We start from the raw sequence: 17678 nt of genomic DNA on the forward strand, positions 1-17678 counted from the left end.
AAACTTTCCAAAAACTTGTTACAGAAATTTTCATTTTTTTTTTTTAATCCTAATGATTATTATAACATTATAACTTAAATTAATTTATTATATAAATAAAAAATATAACCTAATTCAAAAATATTAATTAAAATTCTTTTTTAATGTACGTTAAAACTTAAATAAAAATAATAACAATAATAATAATAAATAAATATTTTTAGTCAAACTAGCTATTTTTTTCTAACGGCTAGTTAGCTGCTCTCTTCATCTATTTATTTCATTGCCTAGATTTGATTCATCATCTTGTCCTAAAGATGAACCATACTGATTGGTTCGAAACGCGTCGACGAGATTATCTCTTATGTGATTTTTTCCGAAAAATGTTGTTATAATGTTTTTTTTTAATTGTAAAATAAATTTATTATATTAAAAGATTTTAGTTTTACAAATTATAATTTCGATGTATATCTCGAGAAAAATAGATTCCTTAAAGATAAAATGGCACACAGCAATATATTCTATTATTTGAATGAGGAAATTTAAACACATATTTATACAAGCAATAGTCTCAAGATAGGAATTCTATCTTAGACGTACAATAGTGTGGTTGAGATATTCTCTCAACCACACACTAAACTAGGAGAAACTAAATTCCTATTATGTAGGAACAAACTCCTCAAATGGAGAATTACAACCATAGACAAGTAGGAATTAATTATTTCTAACTCCCCCCCTTAATGACTACTTGTCATGATAGTGATTCACAAAGTCTGGTTGTGGTCAAACATAACAAAAAATATGTCGACGTCCATATAAAAGAGCAACCATCCACCGGAATGTATGGGTACCAACCACTGCAACCGCTAGTCCTTGTGCATACATGATTTTGTCGACCATTATCACTGCATATATGTACCTACAAATCCACCACCATCGGGCGAATTGCATGTGCAGAACTTCCAAAAAACAAAGAGAGATCAGTGCCTTTCTAAGCCAAATATTCATGTCCAAATAACAATCACAAACAGTTGCGCTGATTGCGCCTTTCGATGCAACTGTCAAATAGAAAAGTGCACCAACCCTCTTATGCTCAGACACACCAATATCTGAGACCGTGAGCCAAGTGTTACTGCAGTCCACCTGCTCTTACGAGCACAAAGCTCCCGTGTACACGTTAGCCACTCAGACAATATGCCACCACCGGGCAAGTCCGATATGCCACCACCGGGCAAATCCGGAACTTAAATGTGCCACCTCTGGGCAAGTCCGATCTACCACCACTGGGCAAATCCGGAACTTAAATGTGCCACCTCCGGGCAAATCCGATCTACCACCACCGAGCAAATCCGGAACTTAAATGTGCCACCTTCGGGCAAATTTTGTAGCCACTAAGGTTCTATGGATGGTTTCTGGCTCACCACCAACTAGCCACACAGACAATCCATTATAAAGTGGTTTTAATATCACCACGAACTTTCAAATACCTTTAAAAGGCTTACATTTCATTCAACATTTTGGAGTTTTTGGGTACATACAATGACCATTACAACAACTGGACTTGTTTATAACATGCTAGGGAGTCTATTCCACAAACCACACTAATTCAAACAAACATCTACTTTGTTGTCCACCATAAACATTGTCGCTGCTCCTTTACCTCATATGTGAGGGGTCCACTGATAAAGAAACCGAAACATAGGCACTCACAACCACACAAAGAGAACACAATTTTCCCTTCAAGAAAAGTAATGCAGGACTCCATGGTCCAATCCTCCACCGCATTTCAGTATCCAATTCTCCTGGCATTGCAACATAATGTCACTTCCCCTACTCACAGTATCAAGGCTAGTCATTGTTTTCAAGCATACTGCCTCATGCTTGCTAACAATTTGCAATACGATCTCGATCATCCTCCAATCTTTGATGTAGCTCCAATTGATGTCGTTTTCACTGTCATGTGTTCACCATTCCTTGCAAATTTTCTTAGTGTTGGAATGACCAGTTCCAACACACTCAACATTGTGACAATAGTTGGTCATACTAATGTCACTTAAATAATAACATAAAATACCATGACATGAAATACTTATTATGAAAATCAGTAGCATTTACTTCATGGCCAAATAGTAAGAGTAGAAACCAGGTCGCCCTTGCTGGAGGACAAACAGAGAGCAAAAAGATGGGCTGACACATGCCCAATCACCCAAAACTGCTCATTTCTCCACCAATCATCAATACCAACCCACTCCATCGCATCTCCAAAACACCAGTTGTAATGATACACACAAAGAGAGCAATAAACCACAAACTAGCATAATTACTAATCTCTGGAATTATAAATTTTCCAGTGAGCAAACATACAGCAGGCAAGGTACAATAAGCTAACAAGGGTAAGGATGTCAATGGGTACACAGTTGCGTTTATATAAGACAGTATTTCCAGCCATTTCAACTCGCCTCCGTATCCATACCAAATGGGGCAATGCTTGCTCAGGAAAATTTCTACTAATCCAAGAGCCCAACGCAACACTTGATGGAGCCGATCTAAGAGATTAATTGGAGCAGATCCCTTGAATGCTGGTCTTAAAGGGATACAGTAAATAGAACGCCAGTCAATAGACAAGCGTATATCAGAGAATAAACCATGCCAAATCATGATGTAACAGATCTGTTGAACAAAAAAAAATTGCGGCCTGCAAACAAAAAAAATAGAGATCCGGCCTCCTCGGCCTTTCCTCGCGGCCTCTGGGAAATTCCGCCCTCCTGGCTGCAAAACTTGTTGTATTCCAGCATGTCGCCCCCTGCCTTGCTGACCTCAACGACGAACAGAGAGGGCGTAACCTCGAATATCTCGGCAGCAATTGCTAGGTGTCCCTTGTGGCCCTGCTCGGACCCCTCCAGCTTGACCTTGGAGTCTCCTTTCTTCTTTACATTGAACCGAAACAGCTTCGCAAACTCCTCCAGCTTTGACACTATGCTCGACGCCGATTGATTCGACGTGAATCTCGACTCCTGCTTCACAGCCTTGTCCTTGAAGAGCCCGGAAAGATTAAATCCAGGCGAGAAAGAAATGATATCGAAGGCGTTGAGCAGGGTGGGCTTGGATTTCAATTCTTGGTCGGCTTTCGTGGCTTCACGGTTTTCAAAAGTGGAATCAACATCGGCGAGGCCGATGTCGTCGTCTACATCGTCACCGGAAACTGGCCGGCCTGCCTTGAAGCCTTTCCTGAACCAGGGGATCTCCATGAGCCTGGGGATCCCGATTCTTGTCCTCGGGTTAGGGTCCAGGAGCTTTGAAACGATCTTCACAACGAAAGGCGAAAACCACGGTGGGCACCAAAAGGCTTCACAAACGCAGAAATCATAGATCCGCCTGAATCCAAAACTAGAATCTCTTAATGATGGACAAACTAAACACTAAAAAAATACTCTTTTATTTCCTCAGCCTAGGAGGGGCCAGGCCCTCACAGGCTCTGATACCAAGATAAAATGGCACACAACAATATATTCTATTATTTGAATGAGGAAATTTAAACACATATTTATACAAGCAATAGTCTCAAGATAGGAATTCTATCTTAGACGTACAGTAGTGTGGTTGAGATATTCTCTCAACCACACACTAAACTAGGAGAAACTAAATTCCTATTATGTAGAAACAAACTCCTCAAATGGAGAATTACAACCATAGACAAGTAGGAATTAATTATTTCTAACTCTTAAGTCATATACTATAAACCAATTAAATTCAAAAATGATAAAAATATTATTAATAAACAATACCATATATTAATTTCAAAAAATAATATATTTTTTTATAAATAATAATAACAATAAAAGATAATTTTACACAATAATTTGATATGTATATATATGTTGTTTGTGATTAACCACCATTTTTAATTTTCAAATAATATTATTATTTTTACTATAGTGTTACTAATTTATATTTTCTATATGAAAAATGTCATCATGAATAATATAAAGATTTTATTATTAAATAAAAAATATACATAATGTTATTACATCTTACACTCTGAATGAACTTAAGAATATGCACTTCGAAGTGAGAACTCTCGAAAGGATAGAGTATATACACCTAAGCTAAGGACAATGCAATTATAATTTGTTTACAAATTTGTGAAACTTGAATAATCCATCCCTTGGACAGTGACAATGCAATTATAATTTGTTCGCAAATTTGTGAAACTTGAATAATCCATCCCTTGGACAGTGGCATCGTGTAACAACTATATACACTAATGTTGTCACACCCTTTGTGATCCCTAGACAGGCCATACTCTGCACTCTTCCGTCCACAGAAACACATGTAGCTTTTGTTCATATCTCACATCGTTACCGCAGATGAGGTACCATCATTACTCGCTTCAAATCATACACGAAACACATCACGTCTATGACTAATGGTTAGAGAACACATCAATATGTCCACGACTAACGGTGAGGAATTGTAAATTTCGTATATAAGTTTGTCAATCAGATCTAACACATTTTGACATTTTTCTTTCTTCGGTAACATTTGATTATATAATGGATTTTAATCAGGACTAATCATTAATAATTTAGGACACATCTCATTTTAGGATTATAACCTAGGATTATTATTTAATATTATTAAATTATAAGTTAGATGACAAAGTAGAATTAAAATGTATTGTATTACATTAATATTTTATTATTATAACATATTAGTATTATAGGTTTTATAGAGTAGTATATGTTAGATTAAATTAGAATAATATTAATATTTATTATTTAGTTTTAAGGTTAGTTTAAGTAGTTGAGTTTTTACGGTTAAATACTTTGTTGATTAGGAGATTACAGAGTCAATTCTCCTTAATGCCTTTGGGATTAAGTCTTGTTAATTTGATCGATTTAGTATATAATAAAGTATAATATTACTTAATATTAGCTAAAAAATAATAACTTAATATTTAATAAAATATAATAGTACTTAATATTAACATATATTATTATATTAATATATTATATTAGATCTAATATTATATGTATTAATATTTTTATATATATAGAAAAGCTAGTATTTTATTATAGTTTAGATTAGATTTATATAATTAATAACAATTAACATAAGTTTATTTAAGATATTCTAACATAATCATATAAGGCATAACATAGGAAAGAGATACTAATACAATAACATGTAATATAACATTATTATTTTGTTAACATTAACTTCTATTTAACATAATATAATAATTCATTGAAGTGAAGTATGATAAATAATTGATTAAAATAAGGTAAATGATACAAAACTTTACAAACATCAAATCCCTCATTTGATTCGAGAAAAAGAAATTTGAAATAGTACCAAAAAAAATAAAAACTATAAAAATATTTCCCTATATTTCAAAATTATAAACCAACAAAACTATATCATTTTTTAAACGACTGCAACTCAACAAAGCTAATATTATGATTTTTACCCTACTAAATTTGTAATGAATGTTTTTTTATTAATTCAAAATTAGAATCTTCTCAAAACATTTACATTAACCATATATATTACTATTATCTAATATTGATAATATGAAAATGCAAACCATTTATTAATATTAATTAAACATATGTATTACTATTATTTAATATTAATAATATGAAAATGCAAACCATTTATTAATATTATTTGATATTAATGATATGAAAATAGAAAACTTTATAAAATATATAAAAATAAATAAAACCATTACAAAATAATTCTACACTCTTTCATTAGTTTGTTTTATGTAAAATAAAATTATTATATCAAAAAATATTAATTTACAAATTAAAATAATAAACAATAACATATATCAATTGCAAAAAATATAATATTTATAATAAATAATAATAACAATAACACTTAAAAGATAAAAATGATATATATATACCCATTAATAAGCAATATTATATATTAATTTTAAAAAATATCATATTTATAATAAATAATAATAACAATAAAAAAATATCATATTTGTAATAAATAATAATAACAATAGAAGATAAAAATGATATGATAGATCTATAGAGATGGTTTATAATTAACATCTAATTTTAATTTTCAAATAATAATACTATTTTTATTATAATAATGTCATTAGTTTATCTTGCTCTATGATAAAGATGTGACATGAATAATATAAACCTTTTGGTATCAAATAAAAAATTTAAATAATGTTATTACAGGTTACACTCTCTGAACTTAAGTAAAAATTCTCCAAAGGATAAAGAGTATATACACCTAAGCTATGGAGAATGCAATTATAATTTGTTTGCAAATTTGTGAAACGTCGATATTCTTATCGACCATGATAATCCATCCATTGGAAAGTGGCATCGTGTGACTATATATACCGATGGTGTCATACCCTTTGTGATCTGTAAACAGGCCACACTCTTCACAGGCCACACTCTTCCGTCCACATAAACACATGTAGATTTTGCTCATATCTCACATCGTTGCCACAGATGATTGTGTATTCATCATCTGAGGTACTGTCATTACTGGCTTCAAATCTTACACTAAAAACATCACGTCCACAACTAATAGTGAGAAAGCACATCAATATACCACCGTACGTTTGGAAATCTTCCATCTTCACATGAAATTGAAATGAACCCTCGTTAAAGGCAGATGGAGTTGCTGGAAAGACAACATCTACCACTTTCACTTTAAACTTGTCCGTAATGGATTATCGCACCACCTGCACAGGTTTCATAATCTTGCATTTCAAATTTGATAAAATTTAAAATTCATTTATTTTTTTGCTTTCTGGGAAAATTAAACACTCGTTATATCTGTATCATAGTAAGTGATCGTTGACGCTCCAGTAAAGAATGCACTTGCTAGCTTTTCATGAGAGGTCGATGAAAAGAGCAGAGGCGCACAACACTATAATTCAACACACAAACACTGAACACAAGAACATCTGAACACTTGCTTCATTCACATATTAAACAAGTATATATACAAGCTGGAGAAGTTTCTGGAGATCAGTTGAGTCGGTGGCTTGCTGGAGAAGCTTCCCCCATTGTCAATGTATCCGCCGACTTCTAGAACTTCATTAAATATAGCAGCTGATTTCTAGATCCAGCATTTACAGTTTCTGTTGAATTTTAGTGACAGGTTGTTGGAATTACGTCTGGTTTCCAACACTCCCCCTTAATTCCAACTACATACAATAAACAAGACACTATACTCTTAATGGTCATGCCTGCTGGTCTAAGTCTCAGCTAGGCTTACAACATAATTTGGATTTTCTACAATGTACAACATATTTCTACATATTTCAAATTTAGCCTTTCCAAGAGGCTTGGTGAATATGTTAGCCAAATTTTCATTTGTATTACAATATGATAAGTCAATTTCTTTTGACTGCAATTTTTCTCTTACAAAATGATGTTGTGTCTCAATGTGTTTTGTCCTTGCATGATATATAGGATTGTTTGCCAATTTGATAGTGCTTTGATTGTCACATCTGATTACTGTAGGTGCTTGTTGTGTTTCTCCAACATCTTCAAGGATCCTCCTAAGCCATATTGCTTCACAGGTTGCACTGCATAATGCTTTATATTCAACCTCAGTGGATGACAATGAAACAGTTGGTTGTTTCTTACTGCTCCATGATATTGGTCCTGAACCAATATTGAACACGTATCCAGTAGTGGATTTCCTATCATCTGGATTTCCAGCCCAGTCAGAATCAGAATAACCTGCCAATTCAACATCAAATTCATCAGTATACATAATGCCAAAATTAAGTGTTCCTTTCAGATATCGAAGGACTTTCTTTGCTGCTTTCCAATGGCTTTCACAAGGCTTAGCCATGAACTGACTAAGTATGCTGACAGAATATGCTATATCTGGCCTGGTAGTGGTGAGATAATTCAGACTTCCCACCAGTTGACAGTACATAGTTCCATTCACCTCTTTGGTTCCATCATCACTGCACAATTTGACATTCTGTTCTAAAGGAGTAGATGTTGCCTTGCATTCAATCATATTGAATCTTTTAAGGATTTCCCTTGTATATTTTCTTTGTGTGATCAGTGTCTTACCAGGCTCCCTCCAAACTTCAAGACCTAAACAATAATGCAATTCACCAAGATCCTTCATCTCAAATACATGTGACAACTAATTTTTAATTTTTTCAATCAACTTGGATGCATTTCTTGTTATGATAAGATCATCAACATATACAGATATTAAAGCAACATTCTTGTCTTCATCTTCCTTGATGTACAAGTTAGGATCATTTTTGCTTCTCATAAAAGAAAGAATCAATTTTCACATACCATGATCTTGGTGCTTGTTTCAAGCCATATAAAGCTTTCTTTAACCTGCAAACCAAATGCTCCTGTCCTTGTTTTACAAATCCTTCAGGCTGAACTAAATAAACTTCTTCTTTTAACTCACCATTCAAAAATGCAGATTTGACATCTAATTGGTGCATTTTCCAATTATATTTTGTAGCTAATGCAATCATGATTCTTATTGTGTTCAACTTAGTTATAGGTGCAAAAGTATCTTCATAATCAATTCCCTCCTTTTGTGAATATCCTTTAGTAACCAATCTAGCTTTATGTTTATCAATACTTCCATCAGCATTGAATTTAGATTTATAAAGCCATTTGCATCCTATGGGTACTTTGTTTTTAGGCAATTCTGTTAATTCCCATGTGTCATTCTTCATTATAGAGTTATATTCTTCATTCATTGCATTTCTCCATTCTTCATATTCTTTAGCTTCATCATAGCTTGAAGGTTCTACAACATTCATAACTTGAGACATTAATGCATAATATTTATACTTTATAGGTACCTGACTTTGACGTGATGACCTTCTTGGAGTTTTACTGCTTTCATCTTTCTTTTTGCTTTGCGGAGTCTCCTCTCCTCTTCTTGGAGTATCATGACTGCTTGATGCTCCTTGCTCTTGAGCTTGTATCTGTTCCTGTGCTTGTTCCTGTTCTTGTTCAACACTTGTGTCTAATTTGACATAGTCATCAATATCATGCCATACACTAGTTTTATTTATTTTATCACCTTCATTTGCATTCTCATGAAACACCACATCCCTACTTGCAAGCAGTCTATGAGTACTGGGATCAAACAACTTGTATGCTTTCTGACTATCACAATAACCAATAAATATGCACTTAATTGACTTTGCATCAAGTTTTCTTCTTTCATCTTTAGGAATGTGAGCAAATGCCTTGCAACCAAAAACTCTTAAATGACTCACTTTTGGTTTGTACCCATAAAATGCTTCAAAAGGTGTTTTAAGCTCTAAACTTTTGGTTGGACTCCTATTTTTCAAATAAACAGCAGTATTAATGGCTTCAGCCCAAAAAACATTAGAGATATTTTTACCTTGAAGCATACTACGTGCACATTCAACTAGTGTTCTGTTTTTCCTCTCAGCAACTCCATTTTGCTGAGGTGTATGTGGCACTGTAAATTGTTGCAGAATCCCATTGCTTTTACAATATTGATTAAATTCTCTTGATTTGAATTCTCCCCCTTGATCAGATCATAACATTTTGATGTAATTACCAGTTTGTTTTTCTACCATATTCTTAAATTCTTTAAAGTACTCAAAAACATCACTCTTCTTTCTTATGAAATAAACCCATGTATACCTAGATCTATCATCCACAAAAATAAGAAAATACCATGCTCCACCAATAGATCTAGTTTGCATAGGTCCACATACATCAGTATGAATTAATTCAAGTATTTCCCTTTTCTTTTTTTCTTTATGTATAGGAAATTCCTCCCTATGTTGCTTGCAAAGTACACATGCTTCACATTCAACGTGATCATTCTTCAAGACAGGAATCCCTTCAACCATAGTGTTATTTTGAAGTAGCATTAAATCTTTGTGATTTAGATGTCCATACCTTTGATGCCATAAATCTATTGTTGACATTGTTGTAGATGCCAAAGCTTGATGACTTTTCCTGGTCACATCTAGCTTATACAAGCCTCCAACTCTGGTTCCTGTGGCAATAACTTTGTACTTGTCTTTCACTACACACTGTGATTTAACAAATTCCACCTTCAAATCTTGGTCAGTAATAGTAGAAACAGAAATTAAATTCTTTTTGATATCAGGAACATACATCACATTATGGATCTGTTTCTCTTGTCCATTAGGCAAATTCACACCTATTACTCCATAACCTTGAACTTTAAGTGATCTGTTATCTCCTAGGCAAACATATGTTCCATCAATGTTTTCATGATATTCATCAAACCACTCCTTATTACAAGACATATGGAGTGATGCCCCAGAATCAATGAACCAAGCATTCTTATCATCATTTTCCACAGACAATGCAGCATCAGAAACAAACAATTTAAGATTTTTAAATCCATCATTGATATCCTTGTCCACAAAATTTCCATTATGCCTTCTATTTCTTTGCCTAGACTCATTATATTTCCTTTTATAACAATCTTTAGAATGATGCCCAGGTTTGCCACAATAATAACACTCATCATTTCTCTTTGGAAATTTAGACTGTGTCATACCTTTTTGCTTTGCTTGAAACTTGCCTCCTTTGTTCTTGTCCCATGGTTTGCCTCTGTATGGCTATTTGCCCTTGGACACCAATGCCAAATCTGAACTGCTAGAGCCCAAATTAAAGTTCTCCATCCTCTCCTCCTCTTGTAGAAGAATTCCTATCAATTCATCAAATGAAGGGGGTTTCTCTCTAGCTGCAAGACTTGAAACAAAAATTTGATAATCTTGCACTAAGCCATTTAATATGATGGTGACTAAGTCAGTATTAGACACCTTTTCACCAATATCTCCTAACTTATCACTTAAATCTTTGACACGAGATATGAAATTGCTTATGCTTTCATTTGCTTCCATTTTTAGAGATAAAAGCTTAGTCTTCAAAAACAAAATTCGGTTTGTATTTGTTGTTTCATACAAACCCTTCAACGTATCTCATGTTTCTTTTGATGTCTTGCAATCTCTGATATGAGGAATAATGTTGTCCTTTACGGACATATGCAGCAATACCTTTGCTTTTGTCTCTCTTCTCTCCCAATCTGGAATAGAACCTGCAACAGTGGGTTTGGGCTCATCCCCACTCACAATGGACCACAAACTATTTCCTTCTAAAATAGTCATTAACTTAAATTTCCAATTCACATAATTTTCTCCATCAAGTTTGGTGGATTCATTCATATAATTATCAAGCAACAAATTTGCCATGATGAGAAACTTTCTCCAATCACCAAAATGCAAATATTAGAGAGGGAAAACTCATACACATAACACAGAAACCACAACTTGCAACTTCACAACTTCAATATTTCCTTAATAATAACAACCCTCCTTCTTTTTTTTTTAATATCACCAGTAAAAAAAACTTTATCCAATCACCCAAAATAAAATTACTAATTTTTTTTATAGATCCTCAGAAATATGGCTGCCTTTCCTTCTTCCTTTTTTTCTGTTACTAAATCATAAAAAACATATACTCATTCAACGTCAAGACTACCAAAAACCAACAGCCAAACCACATTTTATAGAATGCAAGGTTTTCAGTAATCAGCGTCATCCACACGGTCCAGTGTCAAATACATTCACATCCAAAGCTATTAAAACAGACTCGCCCCATTAAAAGTATCTATAAATTTTAGGCTAATGCACCATCATCAAGACCATTCTTTTCACTATTGCTCAAATAAAAAATAGGCAAGTCGAAAATTTGAGCCCAATCAGCCAACTCGTGGCTTACAAATTAAAACTTCTTATCAACTAAACAGAAAATCATTCATCAACATTCCAATTTTTTCAGAACTTTTTAAATTACTCCTCAGACGGACTTTGAAGAAATAACTTAAAATATCATAAGTTTGGTGCTGCTACAGATTACCCTTTGAATCTTTGAATCCTTCTAATTCTGGCAGAACACGTGTCTCCAGATCCCCAGATCTAGTCTCCGCTTCAGCAAATGCTCCTCTGCAACACTTAGCAGCACACGGCTTACAGCTCACAGCTCCTCTGTAACACACAGCTCACACAGCTCTACCACACAGCAACACACAGCTCACACAGCTCTACCACACAGCAACACATAGCGCACACAGCTTCTCGACCTCACACACTCTGATCGCTCGACTTGGGCTCTCACACTCAGCCCTCAACCTTGCTCTGATACCATGAAAAGAGCAGAGGCGCACAGCACTATAACTCAACACACAAACACTGAACACAAGAACATATGAACACTTGCTTCATTCACATATTAAAGAGGTATATATACAAGCTGGAGAAGTTTCTGGAGATCAATTGAGTCGGTGGCTTGCTGGAGAAGTTTCCCCCATTGTCAATGTCTCTACCGACTTCTAGAACTTCATTAAATATAGCAGCTGATTTCTAGATCCAGCCTTTACAGTTTCTGTTGAATTTTAGTGACAAGTTGTTGGAATTACGTCTGGTTTCCAACAGTCGATGTTTGCACAAATTTCCCAAATGTTGGCATTATGATTCAGGTGTTGTCCTTGATGGCAAACTCTTTCAGGTGGTAAATCAAGAAGGACGCAGGAAATATGTTCAGCAAGTGCGTCCCCGCAGGTATACCCTACAGAACCCGCGTCCAGGGACGCAGGCCAGTCGTTCAGGAGGTGCGTCCGCCCAGTGCACTCATTTCAAGGCAGAGAAAAGCACGTGGGGGTTTCTTGTGTGGTATCTAGCCGACGGTTTTGTGTTTCTATGGTGTCGGCTCGTGGTATTGTTCCACGTTTTGGGGAGAAGCTTGCCTATATAAAGCAAAGGAGTTCATTTGGATTAAGTATCATCTTGGTTGAATATCTCTTGGTGAGATCTAGTCCAAATCTATAAGGGCGAATCTTCTAATGGACTACGATCTATATGGCGCATGATCAGATCTGTGGATCTGAGTGTTTGGGTTGGTTCTGAAGTCCTCTTATCTTCTATATCTGAAGGGACGCAGATTCAGTGAAGGGAAAGTGCGCCGGGACGCAGTACAGAAAAGGATCAGGTGCGTCTCTGAAGCAAAGGACGCGGCGCGACTGTGGTATTGGGTGCGTCTCTGAAGCGAAAGACGCGGCGCGATAGTTTTGATATGTGCGTCGGTCGCAGACAAGCAAAAAGGAACAGTGCGTCTGCACGCAGAACAGCATAAGGTATACTGCGTCCAGTCGCAGGCCACAGAAAGAAAATATGCGTCCCTGTCTTAAGATGATCTGTTGACTGTATATTTATGTTCATAAGGTGTTCTGGGTTGTTTCTGTAATTACTGATCTGATATCTGTAGTAGACTGTATCTGTTGTATACTTGTTGATCATTTGATTCTTCATGAAAAGAAGTAGGGGGTTGTAGCTCCCTTCCAGGAGAAGTCTGGAAAACGAGAAAGAGTTGTAGCTCTTTGCAGGTTGCAGCCTGCGTGCTGGTAAAGGACTGCACCAGTACAAAATCATTGTAAAAAGAATTTCTTGAAAGAAGATAGAGACATTATTGCAGCAGGTGGTTTTTCTCCCGCATTGGGTTTCCACCTTACATCTTGTGTTCTTTGGTGTGACTGTCTATTTTCTTTATTCATGCTCATTGTTTTATGGTACTGATATGCAAGAATATTTCAAAAGATCAAATAAGGAAGATTTGGTAAATTGCTAGATAATACTGATTCACCCCCCCTCTCAGTATTATTTCCAACAATTGGTATCAGAGCAGGTCCTTCAGAACAGCTTGATCGCTTGAAGGTAGATCGTTCATCATGAGCAACTACGAGAAAGAAGCATCAATCAGGCCACCCGTCTTCGATGGGACAAACTTCAATTATTGGAAGGTAAGAGTTACTGCATATCTTCAATCTCTTGGTACAGAAGTTTGGAACATTGTAGAATCAGGCTATGCCTTTCCTTCAGTTACTCCTACAGATCCAGCTGAGAAAAAGCAGTATGAAACAAATGCAAAAGCAGTCAGTACTCTATTAGGAAGTATATCTCAAACAGAGTTCATGAAGGTCATGCACTTCAAATCAGCAAAAGAGATATGGGACAAAATGATCACTAGCTATGAAGGAGATGAACAGGTAAAAGAAGCTAAACTTCAAACTCTCAGGATTCAATATGAGACTCTCAAGATGTATAATGATGAAAGTGTGGCTAATTATTTTCTTCGGGTAGATGAGATTGTTAATTGTATGAAAAATTTGGGTGAAGAAATAAAAGAGACTATAGTAGTTCAAAAGATTCTAAGATCTTTATCTCCCAAGTTTGAATCTAAAGTATCTGCAGTAGAAGAAAAGGAAAACCTCCGTGTTCTCACTATGTCTCAGCTGCATGGAATTCTAACTGCTTATGAAATGAGAAAGGGAGGTCCATCAGACAGAAGGGAAGCTGCTTTTAAAGCATCAGGCAAAGAAGATCACTATGAAGCAAGTCATGTTCCAGAAGAAGAGAAAGAAGAATCAAATTTTGTCAGAAATCTTCAAAGGGGTTCTGGAAGGTTCAGAGGTAAGCTACCTTTCAAATGTTTTGCTTGTGGAAGAGTAGGTCATTATGCTGCAAAATGCTCTTATAAGGATAAAGGAAAGGAACCAGTTAGATGGAACAAGAAACAGGGTACAAATAAGAAAAGCTACTACACCCATGAAGATAGTGATGGCTTATCAAACAGTGATGAAGATGAACAAGGTAACAAATATAGATTGTTAATGGCATTTGAAGATGATAATTATGAGGATGCTGTAGATGTGGATAACCTTTATGATGAAATTACTAGACTCAAGAGATGTATAGAAGAAAAGAACATGATTATTGATACTCTACAATTTCAGATTGATGAAAAGGAAAAATATCTTGAAAAATTAGAAGGTGAAATTGTTGGTCTTAGAAAAGAAATTGAGAAAACAAAAACTATTAATCTCAAGTTTGTCAAAGGATCTGAAACGTTGAATGAGATTATCAGTGTGCAGCGATCTCCTCTAAATAAGACAGGTCTGGGCTATAATGGAGAAACTTCTCAAGCATCCACTTCAAAAAGTTATCTTGATGCAGCGAGAAGAAATGAGCAAGAGCACAAGGAAGATCATCAGGTAAAGCAGGGACAAACGTCAAACAGAAACTATCAGGGGCAATCCAGCTTAAGGGTGAACAAAAGCCACAACCAGCCACAGGTAAAATCTTCTCAATTTGGTTCAAGAATAGATGAAAATAGAAATTACAATCAGTTGGCTGGTAGATTCAATAATCGCAGAAACTTCTTCAATGGACAATGCTTTTCTTGCCATAACTTTGGTCACAAAGCAGCTCAATGTGTTGCGTATAAAACAATCATGACTAGGGAAGCTCAAAAACAAAGAAGTATGACAGGGATTACAAAAAGGACCTATAACAATTTTTCAGCTCTTGAAAATGAAGTTGAATGCTCTATTTGCAATAATTTTGGACATGAAGATTTTGAATGCAGAAGCAGGTTTCCTGAAAGAAAGGTACAAGAACAAAAAAGGGAACAAACCTCAGGCACCAAAACATGGAAAATAAAGGAACCTCAAACAGAAAGATGTGGGATAGCATTCTATGCAGAAGGACAAGAAAATCTATGGTACATTGACAGTGGATGTTCAAAGCATATGACAGGTGATAAAGAAAAACTTGAATCTTATTCTAATTTAGAAAAGGGAAAGAAAGTCTCTTTTGGAAATGATACTCCTGCAACTATAAAAGGAAAAGGTATTGCTCCTTTAAAAGAAGATGTTAAGGCTGGAAATGTTTTGTTTGTTGATGGACTAAAGCATAATCTTCTAAGTGTAAGCCAGATGTGTGATCAAAGAACCGAGGTTATATTCAGATCGAATGGATGTCTTGTTCGTGATCTTGATACAGGTAAAACAGTTCTCAAAGGAAAAAGAACTCCAAATAATCTATACATTTTTGATGAAGAACAACAACAATGTTATCTAAGCAAGGATGAAGAGCACTGGTTATGGCATCGAAGGTTGGGACATCTAAGCTTCTCACAAATAAGGAAAGCTTGCAAATATCAGGCAGTTCGCGATCTTCCAGATATCAAAATTCCTGACAACACCATGTGCAGATCATGTCAGTTTGGAAAACAGACCAGAACTAACTTTCCAGAGAAAGAAGGATCAGCCAGCATGCCTCTTGAGCTAGTACATACAGATGTATGTGGACCATTCAGAAAAAGAACACCTAGAGGAGAGGAATACTTGATATTATTTATTGACGATTTCTCCAGGTTTGTTTGGTTAGGACTTATGAAGCACAAAGATGAAGCTTTCGAAAAATTCAAATCCTTCAAAGCCTTGGCTGAAAATGAATCAGGTCACAAGATTAAGTGCCTCAGATCCGACAGAGGTGGAGAATTTACTTCAAATGAATTTTTCGATTTCTGTGATGAACATGGGATAAGGAGAGAATTTTCTACAGCTAGAACTCCCCAGCAAAATGGAGTAGTGGAAAGAATGAACAGAACAATCCAGCAAATGGCTCGTGCTATGCTTGATGAATCAGGAACTCCTGCAACCTTCTGGGGTGAAGCTGCACATGCGGCAGTTATTATTCTCAACAAGACAAATGTCCGAGTGAACAGCACTCAAACTCCTCATGAGCTCTGGAGTGGTAAAACTCCTTCGGTAAAGCACTTCAAAATCTTTGGGAGCAAATGCTATATCAAGAATACTGAGGAGCAGCTTGGCAAACTTGATCCTAGAGCAGATGAAGGAATTCTTCTTGGCTACTCTCCACATAGCAAAGCATACAAATGCTACAATAAAAGACTTGGCAGAATTGTTGACAGCATTGATGTAGTGGTTGATGAGAAAGGATACATTCCTAGGCAAATACATCGTGAAGACATTGAAGAAGATGAAAGCTACCCTCAAAGACAGAATGATGAAGAAGAAGAACCGCAAGAACAATTTCAAGACGGACCTCACGAAGAAGCAGAAGAAAGAACAAGAATAGAAGAAAAGACTCCATCCAGATATGTTCAAAAGAACCATCCAGAATCTCAGATCATGGGACAAAAAGAAGCAGGTATACAAACTAGAAGAACGGTTGCAGAAGCTTCAAGTTATTTGGCATTACTCTCCTCTACTGAACCACAAAATGTGAAAGAGGCATGCAAAGATGAATGTTGGGTGAAAGCAATGGATGAAGAACTTGAGCAAATCGAAAAGAACAACACTTGGGAGCTGGTTCCTAGACCAAAGGATAAGAATGTTATCGGAACAAAATGGGTTTTCAAAAATAAATTGAATGAAAATGGAGAAGTAATTAGAAACAAAGCCAGACTTGTTTGTAAAGGGTATGCACAGCAAGAAGGAATAGACTTTGAAGAAACTTTTGCTCCTGTTGCAAGACTTGAGGCCATCCGAATGTTTCTTGCTCTCTCAAGTTGTCAGAACTTCAAAGTATTTCAAATGGATGTGAAATCAGCCTTTCTGAATGGAGACTTGGATGAAGAAGTGTACATTGAACAGCGAGATGGTTTCATTCTTGGAAACGATCCAAATCTTGTATGCCGATTAAAAAAGGCCCTCTATGGCCTCAAACAAGCTCCAAGGGCTTGGTACTACCGGTTGGACAAATATCTTCATCAACAAGGTTTTTCAAAAGGTTCAGCAGATAGCAATCTTTATATAAAAGTTGAAAATGACAAATT

General features: G+C 35.5%; 1 protein-coding gene across 1 annotated transcript; it reads right to left on the reverse strand.

Annotated features, from left to right (window-relative positions):
- Positions 1-2633: 2633 nt before the first annotated feature.
- Positions 2634-3227, reverse strand: LOC149244583 (CBL-interacting protein kinase 5-like). The gene has a single exon (XM_089371595.1). It carries the CDS (start codon positions 3225-3227, stop codon positions 2634-2636), a length of 594 nt encoding a protein of 197 aa, XP_089227721.1.
- Between the last annotated feature and the right edge of the window lie 14451 nt (positions 3228-17678).

This window comes from Pinus tabuliformis, chromosome 8, assembly GCF_031772625.1.
Source record: "Pinus tabuliformis cultivar Carrire ecotype Pingquan chromosome 8, CPIR1, whole genome shotgun sequence".
In the NCBI taxonomy this organism is placed as follows: Eukaryota; Viridiplantae; Streptophyta; class Pinopsida; order Pinales; family Pinaceae; genus Pinus; species Pinus tabuliformis.